General features: G+C 31.9%; 2 protein-coding genes across 2 annotated transcripts; one reads left to right on the plus strand and one right to left on the minus strand.

The window, feature by feature from the left end:
- Window positions 1–1,214: 1,214 nt before the first annotated feature.
- LOC123884574 (40S ribosomal protein S15-4-like) lies at window positions 1,215–2,891 on the minus strand. Its single transcript, XM_045933699.1, has 3 exons — window positions 2,735–2,891; window positions 2,431–2,637; window positions 1,215–1,748 (listed from the first exon to the last, which is right to left on the minus strand). Exons 1-3 carry the CDS (start codon window positions 2,741–2,743, stop codon window positions 1,500–1,502), a joined length of 465 nt encoding a protein of 154 aa, XP_045789655.1. The 5' UTR covers window positions 2,744–2,891; the 3' UTR covers window positions 1,215–1,499.
- A 9,239-nt stretch (window positions 2,892–12,130) lies between these two features.
- On the plus strand, window positions 12,131–14,782 carry LOC123886723 (replication factor A protein 1-like). Its single transcript, XM_045936014.1, has 10 exons — window positions 12,131–12,566; window positions 12,656–12,755; window positions 12,860–12,981; window positions 13,095–13,179; window positions 13,292–13,427; window positions 13,515–13,669; window positions 13,766–13,883; window positions 13,977–14,183; window positions 14,274–14,351; window positions 14,471–14,782. Exons 1-10 carry the CDS (start codon window positions 12,131–12,133, stop codon window positions 14,780–14,782), a joined length of 1,749 nt encoding a protein of 582 aa, XP_045791970.1.
- The last annotated feature ends 3,372 nt before the right edge of the window (window positions 14,783–18,154 follow it).

Below are 18,154 nucleotides of genomic sequence, written 5' to 3' on the forward strand. Positions count from 1 at the left end.
GATGTTACATTTGTACCTACCCTTTTCAGGTTTCTGCAAACGCATCTCAGCCTGCTCCTGCCTATGCGTCTGCACTCGCGATTCTGTCATGACAGCAGCACTTTCAACCTCTGCTGCGTTGCTTTTTTTTGCATATTCTTTGCAGCGTGCCAGTCCTCAAGAAGGTGATCGACTCTGTTCAATATTTGCTCCTTTGTTTCAGTTGCTTTGTTCCACAATTTCATGTTACGATTTTTCCAAATGCTCCACATAATAACAGCCAACCGAGCAGAATTTTGTTCCTCTAAATTCTGCAGTAACATGAAGATAGTTTCTGCTACAGTGTTGCTGCTGTTTACAGCAGACTCTACATGATTCCAAAGACCACTATCACGCCATATACTCGCAGCGAAGGGACAAAGGAAAAATACATGAGTAGTATCTTCAAAATCATCGTTACACACAACACAATTAAGCAGACAATTAATCCCTTTATCACGAAGCCGCACACGTGTCGGAAAGCAACCCCGACAACCTCGCCAAATAAGATTTTTAACCTTTGGGGGGGACTTTTAAATGCCACAGACTAGCCCAAAAACATGAAATTCTAAGATGATTAGTATCAATTAATTCATCTACACATAGCTGGTAGTAAGCTCTCTTAACCCAATATTGACCATTTTTCTCGCCTTTCCAAATCAATCTATCTTCAATAACTTGATCAAACAGAGGTGTTTTATTTATTGCTTCAGCTGTAATATGATCAAATAAATTATTGATTAAACTATGGTTCCAACTCTTAGTGTTTTGATCAATAAGTGCAGCAACATTAGTAATGTGAGGCTGAATTACACTTGTATCAGGGACCGAAATATTCATGCCATTGGATAGCCATGGCTCCGCCCATATTGGTATGTTAGCAATGTACGGCCTACTGCCAGCTCTAACTTCAGATGACATATTTCTTTGTTATATATCAGCCAGCTTCAAAAAAATTAGGGAGGTAAAATAAACAAAATACTATTCCGCTTTTTCTTGGTTAGTTGCTGCAGACCTGGGTTGAGAATTGGAAAAGTGAAAATGAAATTAAAAAAAGTATCGAGTGTTGACAGTACACACGAAGATCTATAAGCTTCAGCATCCAACCGCTAAAAGAAACATATAGGACTCAACCACCGTGGGAGAGACCTATCAAGGTCCCTCACTAACGACAACAAATAGAAAGAATTAAAAGATTATAACAATAAAACCAAAGCTTATGTAAATTTTCAAAAGACTAAACATCAGCCACATTTCAACAATTTAAAACTTAAAATGTCAATTTCAATAACCTACGATAAAACTTTGTGCGTGTGTCTTGCACGATAAAGTTTAGAGACCAAAACAAACCAAACGACACTGCTGAAAAGTTATAAATAAGTCATTACCAAGCAATCAAATTAAAATGCACTAAACATAAGAAACATAATCATCTTGGGTTTTTCCTTCAAAATAAGCTGTGGCCTCCTACAAAGGGCAATTCACTTGAGAGGAATGAACCTGGAGGAGTGAGTAGCACCAATACCGGGTCTACCATGCTTAACTGGCTTGTATGAAATTGAGAACTCAGCAAGGTAATGCCCAATCATCTCAGGTTTGATTTCAACCTGGTTAAATGTCTTCCCATTGTACACTCCAACTATGCTCCCAATCATCTCAGGAACAATAATCATGTTGCGAAGATGGGTCCTAACAGGTTCTGGCTTCTCACCAGGTGGTGCCTCCCTTTTCTACAATCAATTCACAGAATTAAAAAATAACAATATGAATCAACATTTCAGTCGTTTAAATTGTAAACTTAGAAGCAATATAGCAGAGAGCCCAATGGGAAGGCCAACAAGGCAATCACCTAAGGCCTTAAAAAATTTAAAAATTACATAATAAAAGGCATCATCTTCATTTTTTGGGGTTGGGATAAGAAAAAAGCTCCGTGTTCAACTATTTTCAAAACTAAATTAAACAATCTTATCTAAAATTAATTTGATTAATTATCAATTGAGAAAATATGAAACAAAATTGATTTATTTATTTAATAAATAATTTTGTATTTAGAAAACGTATGAAAAATAAAATGGAGTCATTTTACAAAAAATATGTTCATGAACTTTAAAAAGCCTCATATTCTTAGATCCACCTTAGAATTCCTCCTAATGTGTTGGGCTAACTAATACGTAACAAATTAATCCCTAAAATTTAAAAACACTAATCAAATCAGTTACTCATTCAAGATATCTCATAGTAAACATCAATCAGAATCAATAAAAAATCACTTGCATGTGCCAAACATTGCCAGTTCTTAATTTAATTTAATGTAAGTGACTAAATTGACCTAACAAAATAGATTTACTAGAATATTGTTTATTTTCCAGATACAACAGAAGTAATTAATAAAAAAAAAAAATGGTATCATACCGCTTTGCGAAGCCGTTTGATTAAAGACATGGGCAATCTGGTGAGACCTCTTTGGAACCTTCTACGAGGACGAGCGGTGAAGAGCTTGACGACATCAGCAGCGGACATGTCAAGGAGAGCATCCAAATCAACACCTCTGTAACTGAACTTCTTAAAAGTTCTCTTCTTTGGGATTCCGGCGGCTGCAGCATCGACCTCAACGACTTCCTGCAAAATGGAAATTCAAATATTCAGATCCCACCATCGTTAAAAGTTCTCTTCTTTGAAAATAGATCAATTTGTCAGAAGTATTTAACAAACTCACCATCACCATTGTTGCTGTTGTTCTTTGCCTGCGGCTGATCACCCTGTAAGACAATTCGTATTTTATATAAACACTTTTATATAAACCCTCTCACTTCTATTGGATTTTGTATATGCCCAATTATATAAACGCTTTTATATAAACCCTAGCCCTCACTTCTATTGGATTTTGTATATGCCCAATTGAACCTTTGTATAAGCCCAATATCCTTTTATATCTGTTTGTAAATTGAAATTGAATATTTCTATTTCCACGCTGCCTGTTTCTTTTATACCCCTTCTTTCCAATTTTTGCACTTAAAAACAAATTTCTATAAGTGGATCATAGTTAGAGCAACATGGGGAATGTTCTCCCGCTCCCCGTTTCCAACAATACAGTGTTTTCCCACCCGTCCCCGTAGAAATTATAAAAAAAAATACAAAAAATAGGGCATATATTAATATATGAGTATAAATATAAGTCTCATGTAAATTATAAAAAAAAAAATTAAATATATGTATTAATTAATATATGAGTATAAATATATGTTCGATGTAAATTACAAAAAATATTAAGTATATGTTTTAATTAATATAGAAGTATAAATAAATATGAGTTGCATAGAAAGAAAGAAAAAAACAAAAGGCTCGTCAAAAGAAATAGAAAGAAGAAAAAAAAAATTAGGCCCTCCATAGTCCGTCCACGTATTAATAAACCTCTTATTAAAATATCCGTAGAAATGTAACCCCATCAAAATTACAAAAAAATAAACCCTACATGATTATAAATGTAGGTCCCGTAACAATTTAAAAAAAAATGGTTTAGATCTTCGTAGAAAAATGTCCTCATCAAACTTACAAATAAAATACGTCTCCATATTAGTATATAGTTTTTATTTATATATTACATAGAGATTCATTTTGATATTTTTATTTTTTCAATTATTTGTAAAATTTATTTTATATTTATCTTACTTAAATATAAATAATAATATAAATTTAGGAATTTTAAAGAAACATAAGGAATGTTGTGATCATATACATTACATATACAATTTTCCTAAATTGTAGATAAATCGTGTTTTTAGTACCTTTTAAAAAAAGTTATTTCTTTGGTACCGAAAAATAAACAAATATAAAAAATAAAATAGATGTAACATTAATTCTGTTGCGAGTGCATCCCTATTTGAGTCTTCATATCTGAACTGTGGAGCAGCTTTTTGACCTGGAGGAATATCCCTTATTAGAGCATAAGATTCATCGAGATATAACTTGTGATACATGAACACAATAGCCGCCTATAAAAATATAAAAGATATAACATTAGTATCAAAAAATTTCTTAAAAAAAAAATTAGTATATCAAATAATAAAGCAACCATCTATGTACTCATTGGATGCTCATGGGTGAATCTTCAAATAGCTATCTCTCCGCACACTATAAAATCATATTCAGAAAATATATATTACAAAATATTGATAAAAAACAATAAAAAGAAAAGGGTAGATAACACCAAAAAAAAGGAAAAAAGGTAGAGATCATTGGAAAAAAAATTAAAACAAAAAAAAAGGTAAGAAAGTAAGTATAGAATAAGATCAATGAACATGTAAGAAACTCATTTTTTTGACGCAAGAAAGAAACCGATGAAACATACAACACATGCAAATAACATATTTGTTTTTGTGTGAGGATATGCCTATAAATAATGGGGAATGATTTGAATTTTTTTTTTTGCTTTCGCACTGGTTCCGACCCACCAAAGGTGGACGACTAATCCAGCTCGTGCGTAGAGGCATGCGCACTGGCCAAACGTTGTTCTCCCTGGGAATCGAACCCGGTATTCCCCAGGTACGTCCTTGGAAGGAGCTCCTTGCCACTTGATTTGAAATTTTGAATTCACATTAATTAATGAGAGATAATTGACCACAAACGGCTAAGTCATCAGAAAACTTCTTATGTAGAGCCTCTTGAGAAAACTTTTTACGCTGAAGTTCTTGTTCATGAAACCGTATTTGTTCAGAAAAAATGTCATGAAAACGGCCTCATTAAGTCTCAAATGGAAAGTAATGATGAAAGTTTGACTGAAAAGCGAATCCGGGTGGCAACCTATTTCAGTCTGTACCATATTTGAAAGTTAATTTGGCAGAAGACAAGATCATCTACGTATTCAGCAAAGCGAAGATAAATGTCCTTCTCTAGGACTGCAAGAAATTGTTTCATCAACAATACTTGAGGGGTTAATGGTTTATAGATTATAGATACTGAACAAGGAGTATTTATGGAACACCGAAACACTTTAACTTCCCACTAACCCTTGGTTAATTAGTAGTGGTGTGATACTTTACATCTGTTATGTTTCGGCACATCTGTCTTATGCATCGATACACTTTTAATGTTGCATCAATTGGTGATGTTTCGATGCATTGTGTTAACCGATCCAACAAATTGAATTGGTTGATGCAAGATGTGCGAATTGAAGTCAATAATGTTAATGATTATGTATTCGGGGTTCTTTCCTGCCATCGTCTGGTGATTGGCAGAGGTTTGGGTTGCCGCCGTCGTCGTAATGGTGTATGGCGACGTCGGATCTGTGGATTACGAAGTAAAATATAGTGGCTGCCGTTGTGGGGGTGGAGGTTTGGGGTGGTCGCCGTCGTTGTAATGGTGTATTTTATTTTACGAAGTAAAATAGAGTGGCTGGCGTTGTGGGGGCGCCGTAGCCGGAGCTGTCGTCGGAGACACGTGAGGTCGTCGTCGAAATGGATGGTCGGAGTAGTTCACAGGTGGTGCCATGTTTGTGTGAAATGGTGTGTGTTGCTTAGAATTGTAACTGTATGTGATGAAATGCACATAACATACTACAGATCTTAACCATTCACTTAATCTAACGGGTTCATATGGTCCATCCTCACCGGTGAGGCACTTAAATCGCATCCTCATGCTAGACAGCGCCGAAAAGAAAATCAATTTTGCATTCACCAACACTCAATCCTGACGGCCAAAAATATTTGTGGGAGAGTATGAAAAGTCTTGAAGGTTTGTGTGAGATTGTTGAATGAGTTTGGTATTTATATTTTCAACCAAAAAGTCTCACAAAATCCATTCAACAAAAGAGTCTATCAGAATCTATATGTTTTTGAATATCAACGGACATTTTATAAATCTAGAGAAATCTCAACCAACTGATTTCGTTGCCTTGAAAAAACAATTTTAATTGTCTTAATTGAATACAACTGAATTTATTTATTTTTTATAAAAGTCCTGATCGGATATCTCAAGACTTTTTTATTTTTAAAAAATCTTTTAAAATCTCATGAAATCTCAATTGAATACACCCTCCTAAAAGAAACTGCTATTTTTCTCTAAAATTGTTGGTCAAATTATTATAATTGTTTTCTCTTTCTTTCTAGGAGTGATATATATTATACAAATATATATTGGAGGAATTAAATTCTATATTAAAATTTTACATAAATTAAAAACTATTTAATATATATGTTATTGAAATCTTAATGGTAAGTAAGTTAAGAAAAACAAAAACAAAAGAAAGATTATTTTATTTGAGTTGAAACAAAAAAATCTTAATGGAGTTGAAATTGTTATCTTATTTGAGTTTTTCTCTCATTTGATATGTTATTAAATACGTTAAAATTATTGGTTTATACATTTTTTTTCTCCGATAAAAAAATAAATTTAAGCTATATCAGAGTCCGCTCCAATATTCTTGTCTAACTCCGCCACTGTGTGTCATGCGGAATCCACAGTGCAGGAGGTTCATCTAACACTAAGTAAGTCCAAAAGGTTTTTTTTTACAATAAGTCCAAAAGGCAAAAAAATAAGAATTCACAATTTTGTAAAATACTAAACAGAACAATACATAAGAGTATATGATAATACAATATAGATAACACATGACAAACGTTTAATGTACAATATTGAAAAAAATTTATCTTATACGATATTTAGTAAAAATAAAGTTATTTTAATATTTTAAATAAGTTGTACATAGGACAAAAAATTATCCTTGGTTCATTGGAGAATAAGGACCTACGATTTTGTCTCGTCCTTTACTCTCAATTTATCCAGTTAACAGTTATAAAATCAAATAGAATATAACTGAAGTTGTCTTGTTTAATCATTTACTCCCTCCGGTCTCATATATAAGAAACGAAAAAAAATAAATTCAAAGTCTTAATATAAGAAAAAGCAACTACAATGATTATATATATTTTGGATATTCCAATTTTACCCCTAGTTTTATTTTATGCAAAGCTTATAATCATTAGCACGGTCTCCAAAACTTAACTTTTCTAATGATGAAAGTGAAAATGACTATTTCTTTTTAGACTTTATCCAATTTTATTAAAAAGTGTGTATTTTTTTTTGTTTCCTATATTCAAGACCGGAGGGAGTAACTTTTAATAGATATTGAGCAAGTAAAATCATTTATTATGAACCATATACTAATACTTCATTTGACTAATATTTTATAAATCATTGAAGGCTATAATAGAGTGGTATCCATTTTATAGAAGGGTATCACCTGCAGCTGAAAGGCTAGCTAGTCCTACAAATTTTGCAATTCAAAAAGGTATTGCTAAATATTGTGGTTCTTTCGACCGTTAATTTTACCTTCTCATACATTTTTTCTGTCCTTGGGAGATTATATAGTTATCTTATCAAAAACATGTTGTGGCAAGAAAATATAAAAAAAAAATATATATTACTAATTTTAAATTTAAAAATCAATTTAAAATATTAGATAATTCACACTAAATTGATTTTCTCTCATTCTCTAAATTAAATATGACTATAGTCATGCATTTTGATAACAAATATTGTTGGTATCGGTTGAAAATATACATGTTGAAAAGTCCTCATTTTCCAAAAAATAACACCACAACTATATATATATACCCACAATATATCTTGTATCGAATAATACCACTCACTTTTTTTTTCCAGGTATTAAAGACGATTATTTTTTTTATCATAAAAAAAAAAGACGATTATTTAAATCATGCATGTCATGTAAGAATTAATATTATATATCATATATTAAAATATAAAGTGATTGTATTGTAAATTTTAATCTCTTTAATTTTATTTTTACGAAACACCTATTACATTATGTATCTATATTATTTATTAAATACCCTCTCCGATCCTAAATATAATAAACAAAACACTTTTTAGATTCATTGAAAAAAGAATGTATCTAAAAAAAGAATGTATCTAGTCTATATTATAGATCGACCAAATACATCTATATATTTTTCAATGAATCTAAAAAGTGTTTTGTTTCTTATATTTAGAACTAGAGGGAGTAAATTATTATATTTGAATAATTGCATAACAAATTATAATATTATATTATTTTATCAAAATCTAATTATTATATGTTTCGTATCTGCATTAAAAAAAAAATCATATCTCACATGTTTTCATCTATTTTTTATGTATTTCTCCTTTTTCTTTCTTATTTTCGCACATGTACATAAAATACGAGACATTGTTCACTATTGGTTGCTATAAACAAAAATTCACTTTAAAGATAATTGAAATAATTGATATATATGCCTTACCAAAAAATAGTTGATATATAATATAGACCACAAATTAAACCTAATTAGAATACTCACATATTTAATTATTAAGACGTACTATTATTAATCATCATAACTATACGATTTCTTGAATTTGTTTTCTTTTAACCATTTTTATTTAACTTTATGTCTTTATTTTGCTCACCTCGGTGTGTATTTTGCTAACCTAATTAGAATAATTTGATGTTTGGAGATACAAAATGTCATTAATTGAGAGTAAGATGAAAATACAAATGATTAAAAAAATGTCATGTTAACTTGTGCCCTAAGGGCACATATTAAGCTACCTAAAAATAGAAACATAGCATTTAATGATACAAAGAATTTAATGCTTAGATGAAATGAATGCACCACAAGTTCAATAAATTTTTTCTATATTTGTCTTCTTAACACGTGTCTTAAGGGCACAAGTTAACATTCTCTTTAAAAAAATATAGAGTAAAAGTGTAAAATATAATCATAAGTATGAGATAGATATTGGAATACATGTGGTCCCCATGAGCATAGCTAGTGGTGGAAATGATCCGAACTAACTCAAAAATAGTTCGGTACTTGGTTCGGTAATTAACTCGTTGAACTTGGTTCATGAACCAAACGAGTCGAACTTGAGTTGAAAATTAAGCTCGTTAAACAAACGAGCTGAACTTGAACTATATATAGTTCGACTCGTTTGGTTCATGAAAAGGTCGATAGTTATATATGAGAATGATTTATAGCCATTAGATCAAAATTCAACGGTTAAGATTAAATGTCAGTTTTAAGCAACACATCTACTCAATTAATTCATTTTAATCTTTTCATCTTCTTCAAAGAAAGTTTGCAGCTCTTCATTTCTCCATGAAATTTCTGCAACTCCCTTCAATTCCTCAATTCCATTCAACTCCCTGTTTGCATCTCTTCAATTCCTCTCCCCGCCCTATTATTAGTGTTTCTCAGTTCTCACCATTTCCATTCTTTGCATTCTCGTCATTCTCACTACCTCCCTTTACTAGATATCAGACCACCCACCCACCATTATTTTTCTTTTGATTCAGTTAACCCTATAACATCCACACATCCAAGTGCTTGGATTAAATCCAATTTCCAAGACTGGATCTTTTTTAAAAAATCCAGGTTTCAATTTCAAGAATTAAGTTGATAAATTAAAATAAAAAATCAATCTTTCAAAAGTTAAACAAGTTCCAAAATCAAGAACCAATATGAGAAACCAAAAAAATGGAGAAACGAAAACCCCATGGTTGTGTTCTAAAGAATAAACTCTCATCTTGTATTTTAGAGAATTTGGAGGAAAAATAAAAAACAATGGATCTGAAAAAATAAATCTCCGTTTTCGTTTAGAAGAAAGAAAGGAAGAAGATGAGTGAGGACTAGGAAAAATAATTGAATAGTGTGAGGCTTAAATGGAACATTTAATCTTGACCCTTAAATTTTAATCCAAAGGTCACTAATAGTTCTCACCGTTTTTACATAAAATAAAATCATTCTCATAATAGAAGCCCCATATATATACTTTTGTGTTTCTGTAAGTGTGTTTTATTACTACTTTATTAAAAATTATAAGAAAAAAAAAATGTAACAACAAATCCAATGTGTGAAACAAATACCTCCATATGCCCACATTCAAATGTGTCATATGATATGATGATATGATATAATACAAATTGCTTGCAAACAAGCAATTTCAAAAGTCCCACATCGAATATTTTGTAAAAGATATAGAAGAGTTTATCTATAAAAAGAGTGTGAATCACAGTACATAGACTCTGTTTGGCAAAAATAGCGGATGGCTGATAAGTTAGCTTATGGCTGATGGTTGTTGGCTGATAGCTTATAACTTATAGCTTATGGCTGATGGCTGATGACTGATGGCTGATAAGCTGATTGAAGTGTTTGGTAAAATTAGCGGTTCACTGACTAGTAAATGTAAAATGACAAAGAAGGACATATAAAATCTCTTATAAAAAATTATTATTAAACCTATATCTAATTAATATTTAAAACACTTCAAATTTAGTTATTCAAATTTATTAACTTAATATATCTTTTATTATTATTAATTTTTTTTATAAAGAATTAAAATTTATTCTTTGAAATTTTATTTTAAGTTTAATTTCATTTCATTTATTACACTTTATATAAAATATTAAACATTACATTTTTTAGGTTTTTATAACAAATACATAAAAGATAAATCAAAAGAATAAAATACATAAGAATAAATCAAAAGTACTAAAATGAAGGGGTGATAATATAGTTATGTACAAATGCGCCATCAAATATTGTCACGTAAAACAATTTTTTTTTTGGCCTTTATGTACAACAACATTTTAAACATTTATATAGTACTACTGTATATTTTAATTTTAATTTATTTCGGATTAAATCAACATTTATCTTCATTATTTTTATGTAGGATATTTATTTTCATTATATATAAATAAACTAATATTATACTTTTTTTTTACGCAAACTAATATTATACATAAATGCATATTTCTAGTATAGTATATTAAAAACTGACGACGTCGACCCATCAAAAAAAAAAAAAAACTGACGACGTCGTAGAACATAGCGTAAACTATACCAATTGAAAAATAGAAAGGGTATTTATTTTATTTCATAAGAATTGGAAGCAAAATGTCAAAAAAAAAAAATATTGGAAGCAAAGGAATCACGTTTTTATTTTATATTATAATATATTAAAAAGGGTAAAAATGGATTTCAGGTAAAATGATAAGGGTAAAAATGGAAGAAAAGATGATAAGCTATAAGATATAAGTTCATAAGCTAATTGAAATAGCTTATGGAAAATAAGCTATAAGTCACTAAAATAAGCTATAAGTCAGTGTTGAAAAGGTTGTTACCAAACAGGTCTTTTAGCTTATAAGCCATAAGACATAAGTTATAAGTCAGTTTGGTGGTGTTGCCAAACAGACCCATAATGTCCTCTTGGAATGGGATTAATAATGCTATCTTTCAAACTACACAAATTAGCAACACTAAATAGCAAAAAAAAAAAACAGGTGTCATCCTCTAAGCATGTCCACATAGGATTTTGAGTTTCAATAGGTGACAAAATTTTTACCTCAATTAGGCAATGTTTTCAAACTTGAAAGTGGAGGGAAAATTGAATGAATGAATGATCAATGGGCCAAAATTTGAACCGAAATGCAAGGCCCATATGGTTTAGGCCCAAAACAAGGAAACAATAAAAAAACTCGGTGGCAGAAGAAAGTAGTGACAAGTCGTTTTCTTCATCTGCGATGTTTTCCTCTTCTGGCAAACAAGTAAGAAGCAAGTTTATTCAAAACAAATCAAAATCCCATATGTATGCAAGCTTCTTCTGTTAAGATTCCTCACGGGTTTGAAATTCAAATCCAAACCCTTCCACCTCATTTAAACATCAAACTAATCTGGCTCTCAATATTTTCTTCTTTACGTATACCCTTTCTCCAATGTTAAAAATTGCCATATCGGTGCTTCCTCAAAAACCCCTATGCAGTTTTCTACTGATATCTCTGAGGAAAACAATTTTTCCCTCCAACATGATTTTATTTGAACTCATAACCCTAAGGTAATTTCGGATTCAATATCTCCCGCCTTCATTATTTTTGGTTTAATTATTATTTTATTGTTTTTAGGGTTTCTGTGTTCTTGGTATTTAAAGGTTTGGTTGTTCATTGAGACATTTGCACCGCAGCCAACATATTTGCCTGCCCCTCCTCTTTCTCTCTTTTTTATCGCAAAAATTATTAGATAAATATTTTCAACGCCTTTTTATTCAACAAATCCTAAATTATCTGATTTCTGAAATGGCTTTGACTCTTGGTAATCGTAGTATGTTTTCAAACATTGATGAAATCAATTCTGATAGAACAAATTGGAATTTTAAGGCAAAGATCATAAGACTTTGGCAAGTGAACGATTTTAATCGACCTAATATGCCTTTTTCTGTTGAAATGGTGTTAATGGATTCAGATGGTTCTAAGATTCATGCCACCATCAAAAAAACACTTATTTACAAGTTTAAACATGATGTAATTGAGGGAAAAGTTTATTCTTTTGAAAATATTGGTGTGGCTGCTAATACTGGAGCTTATAGGACCACACATCATCCATACAAACTGAACTTTCAGTTTGGTTCCATTGTTCAAAGGTTGTCAAATTGTGATATTGTTAAATCTCCATTTACCTTTGTTCCAATTTCTGAAGTTGTAGGTGGCTTATATGACACTGATTTCTTAGTTGGTGAGTTTGATTATATAGTTTTAATTTTTTTTTCTTTTCTGTGTTTAATATCTTACTAACCCAAATTTTTGTTATGAACTTCATGTCAGATGTGATTGGTCTTTTAACTGAGATTGGTCAGGAACGTGAGATCACTAATCAAAATGGTAGCACAACAAAGCTGAATGTCATTTCCTTGGAGGCTGATGGGTATGATATTACCTTGCTGTTAACTTTCATAAACTATTTCAATTTATAAATATCAACTATGGGAACTTTTATTTATTTATAAATTTTTTATACTATTACTTTAGGCATAAGCTGCAGTGTACACTTTTTGGACCATATGTTGATGAACTGAATACCTTTGTGGGAGCTGGTGATCTAAACAATCATGTGGTCATTGTTCATCTTGCAAAAGCTAAGACCTTTCAAGGTTGTTAATTCAAATCCACTATTTATTTTCATACCTATTATAACACTATTGTTTTCTAAATATGTATATGTTGTTCCATTTTAAATCTGAAGTTATTGATTGGCAATTTGTAGACAAGATACACATACAGAATTGCATGAATTGTTCTGTTTTGATATTTAACCCAAACTGTGAGGAAAGTAAGATCTTTAGGGCAAGGTATGTGATCAACAACTTTAACTTTTATTATTTTTAACTTTTATTTTTTATATTATCATTATGTATCAAAACATATGCACTGATTACAGTTAACTTTTATTTTCCTTATTAGTCTTAATGATTCCGATGAGAATCATTCTCCATTGACCTTTACTCAACTTAGTAATGAGTCAGCTGTGACCCCACTTGATGAGTTTCTGTACAATACTCCAAGGGCAACCTTGCAAGATCTCAAGGATGCTACAAAAGTAGGCATTTAGACAACTCAACCTTTAATGATGTTTATTATTAATCCTATTACATTTTTTAATAAGCCACTACTTATTTTTTTATAGGTATCATCACATGTTGTAGCTGCTACTGTGAAGAGAACTTTAAATCCTGATCGTTATTGGTATACAGCATGTTTTTGCGGTAAAGCTGTTATACAAGATTCAAGGTTATGGTTTTGTGAAAAGTGTAATAGGCATGTTCCAAAGGTTGTTCCTAGGTAAATATATTAAAATGTGAAATTTCACTACTCATTATGAATATTTCATTTATATTTTGGTTATGTTATAATACGAACTATTTTATTATGCATCAGGTATTGTGTCAAACTTAGAGTCATGGATGATACTGATTCTGCCACGTTTGTTGTTTTTGACAAAGAAGCAAGTGCGATATTTAATATGTCTTGTGCTGATATGCTTCAACTTGGGGATGTTGTATGTGATGATTTTTAAGTTTGTTTTTTAATTAGTCAAATATCATTGTGCAATGCAAACATTTATTAATGTCATAATTTTATTTAGCAGGCTGATGGTGAGCAAATTGTGCCACCTGAAATTGATGACATGCTGGTTAATCATACTTGGCTTTTTATGGTTGAAGCTAAACCTTCTCAGAATCCTAGGTTTGAGCAATCTTTCCGTGTTAGAAAGATTTGTACCGATGAGGTTATAATTAAGCAGTTTAAGGACAAGTGGGATAATGAGGATGCTGTCTGTAATAAAAAAAGAAATGTATGCCTTTATCTTATTATCCTATTTATGAACACCCTGACATAAATGGTCTAATATGTTTTATAACTTTTTGAACTTTGTGTTTTGTAGGAGGGTGGTTCTTTGAGTACTTTGCTCGATAAGGGGAAAGATGTTTATGTTGGTGGTACCTCTAATTTCCTTTCTGAGGTAAATTTTTTTAATGTTAGGTGTCTGTGTAAATGATGCTATGTTAGTTAGTTAGATGCCTTACTTTTATAACATATAATGTAGTTAGTTAGATGCCTTATGTTATTCATGTTGTTTAGGAGTGTCAAAACTTTAGTGGAGATTCTGACAAGGGAAAAGGTTTGATTGTTGATGGAACACCTCTTGAAGTTTCACAAGATTTGATGTTGAAATTTTCAGAATCTATTGTTAATCTTGACGATGATTCTGTTAATACTTCTTTTTGTGTTAAGCCAATGACACCTTGTGTGAGCCCAATGACCTCTACATTGACTGTCAAGCCAATTACATCTGATCCACCTGTGAAGCCAATCAACTTTGTTGCTGCTGTGAACCCAATGCTCTCCGCTGTTTCTGCGAACCCAACTATCTCTGATGTGGTTACTCAATAATCTGCTGCTGCTGTCAAACCAGTAAACTCTACTTCTGGTAATGATGTCAGCATGCGATCTTCATCCTCTGCTCGCCCATGTGGACAGCGGAAGAAATCCTTAGCTAAGAGAGTGTCTCCTCAACATGAGAACACGACGGTTGAAGATGACAATGCTCCTATCAAGTTGTTGAAGAGGGCTGTGAAGATTGAGAAGATACCCTAAGCTGGCTATGTTAGGGATAGTCATTGCTTGCTATTATGTTTAAGCTTTAATTAGATTATGTGTTGTAGTTTGTCCCAGTGGCAGTGGGCTTAAGTACTGTTGTTTTGTGGCCCAGTGGCAGTGGGCCTTTAATTAGGACAATGTTATGTTTCAGTTTGATTAATTGTGGTAGTCTTTTAAGTAGGGCTTTAATTAGGATTAATCACTTTTGTAATGAGGTCCAGTGGCAGTGGTCCTTTACTATGATCAATTTGAATTATTATGTGACTTTGGGTACAACCTTTATATTATTTCTGCAAGTAGTTATTTCAAATTTATTGCATGGTTACATAGTTTAGTACCACATTTATTATCTACCTCATGGCATGTTCATTTTCCCAACTTGCTACATTAAATATCCTGTACCTACCTTCAAATGGTCATTATGTTATTGGACTAACACAAGTTGCTATATATTTACCATTGGAGGTTCATATGATTTGCAGTGATTTGTGTTTTATTTTTTTGCACTTGATTTTGCAAGACATACATGGCTGAAGGTGCTTATGATGATATCAATACAATTCTTGCTACCAGATTACAAAAGGCTATTTTGACTACAATACATGTCAAAGAGTTGGACCGAGTTTGGAAAGTTTATGCAGGAAATGACTTGCATTTCCTTACTTGGAATCAATCTCTTGAACAACCTCTAATAACAGACGGATGGACAAAACTTCGTCAACACTTTGACTTGCAGTACCAATATCATGAAATTAATTTGGTTTATTATGGTGATAGCATGTTTTACCTGCTTCTTCCTTCTATAGAACCATGCACAACTGATGAATTTCCTTCATTTCACTCCCTATCTACTAAAATCCCCGAACCATTAACATTTGAGTTTGTTTGTGGAATTGACTCAAATGAAACAAGAAAACAATTAGTTAAGTATTTTAATGTTAGTCAACATTTTTAGTTATACTTTTACATATTAGTACTTACACACTTTTCTTAATGTCAACCATATTATGCAGATCTTTGACAAGTGGTTAGGTGACTATATCACATCTTTTCATAATTACTTGGTGCTTCAAGGTCCGGTCGCAGAACCTCATCTGGCAGAAATTATTGAAGCACCAGGTCGGACTGGAGTTCGAAAATTGGAGGCAGTAGCATGGTCCAGATTCTGCTGTGATAATTTCTTCTCACCTGGAGATATTCTAAAGTTTAGTTTTTTTAATATTGCAAAGAGCAACAGAGTTGATGTTGATGTTGTTAGATTTGTTAAGTAATCCAACAATCAACATGTGTTGTTTTCTTTTATACTAATTTATCTTTTCATGTACCAATGACTACAACTGCTGTAGTGGATTTGATCTTAGTTATTATGTGTTATTGTTTTGAGTTGATCTTGGTACTTTTCAATTAATCTTTAATATATATTTCTTATGATATTGTCTTTTCGATTATTAGTATAGGAAAAAACCCAAAATTTAATCTAATAATTTAGGTATTAACATTTATGTTGATAGCATAATCTGTCAAAAACCAAAAGTAAAACTTTAGTTTCACACCAAAGAATAACTGTTCAACATAAATAAGGTTCTAATAGCAAGAAAAGACATGTGTCAATCTCTGAGATAGTCCACATAGGATTTTATCTCGATATTTTTGTTTTCCCATTCATGCGGGCTTTTTGGACGGTTCTTGCATTTTCAGTCCGTGAAGCCAACCAATCTATTGTGACACTACGTCAAAATAAATTATTGTAATTGCAACCTAGAATCCTATGTGTAATTGCTAAATCATTGATCATTGAAACAGGTCCAGTATTATTTGTCCATCTGGCGTGGGAAACATATTGCTCATTTTTTAATATGAGTCGATTTTATTTATGGAATTTTGTTCACATAGGTAAATGAAATAACGGTGTAGAAGGAAAACCAACTGATAACAAGAAATAAAATATCGTGATAGTTCAAGATATTAACCACCGTTAGCAACTTGCAACCAACGATCATATACACAACATAAAACATAAGCGAGAGACAATAAGATTCTAATAGCAAGAAAAGACAACTGTCAATCTCTAAGATAGTCCACATAGGATTTTAAGTCCACATATTTTTTTTTTGCCATTCATGCGGGCTTTTTGGACGGTTCTTGCATTTTCCGTCCGTGAAGCCAACCAATCTATTGTGACACTACGTCAAAATACATTATTGTAATTGCAACCTAAAATCCTATGTGTAATTGCTAAATCATTGATCATTGAAACAGGTCCAGTCTTATTCGTCCATCTGGCGTGGGAAACGTGTAACACCCTAACCCATACTACCCTTAAAAACGCAATTTTAAAAACTTTTTAACAAGTGTAAAGGCAGAGTGCCACGCGGTAATTAAAACACAAGCATACACACAGAGCATCATGAAATTTAACATGAAAAGCAACAACGGATTCCAATCAAACCAAGCATGCATATATATACATATATATATACATAAGCCAAATTCATCCCTAAGGATGTCACTTATACAAGAACTAGCATATCAAAAGGTAACACCGATATACGATGAAATCCAAGCGTAAACCCCGACTCGATGTTACATTACCAGAGCATTTACTATTTACAAATTCTAGTCAAAAGCTAGTACTAAGAGGAGTAATCTATTCTAAGTCTCCTCACCAAAAGGTACTTCAACACCACGCTAGAACCGCAGTCTAAACGTCGGCACAATCCTCAGCCTGAATATCTGAACCCCCAAAGGTCCAGCAAATAACACAAAGCAGAGAGTTAGAAAAACATAATCGCATATCATACGAGCATAAGAAAAGCCTTACACTTTCGAGCTATCATACATATTCTAACTCACGCCAAAACATTGTACTAAACAATTATCAATTAATAAAGTTCAACACAATTCGACCAGATAATGTCACATACCACTTATCAAATATATGCGCATTTACCCTAAGGTATCTAATGCCAATTAATTCACTGTCATGCCATCCCTAGACATAACTAAATGCATGTGGTACCAAGATGTCACACCAACGGTGGACCAAGAACAGTTTTATATCATGCTGGATATGTCGGAACTTACCGAACCATCTTATCTCCCTTGGATAAGCCAAAACAGTTTTATATCCTGTTGGATAGCAGCTCTGGACTCATGGATTCATCT

This window comes from Trifolium pratense, linkage group LG5, assembly GCF_020283565.1.
Source record: "Trifolium pratense cultivar HEN17-A07 linkage group LG5, ARS_RC_1.1, whole genome shotgun sequence".
Classification (NCBI taxonomy): Eukaryota; Viridiplantae; Streptophyta; class Magnoliopsida; order Fabales; family Fabaceae; genus Trifolium; species Trifolium pratense.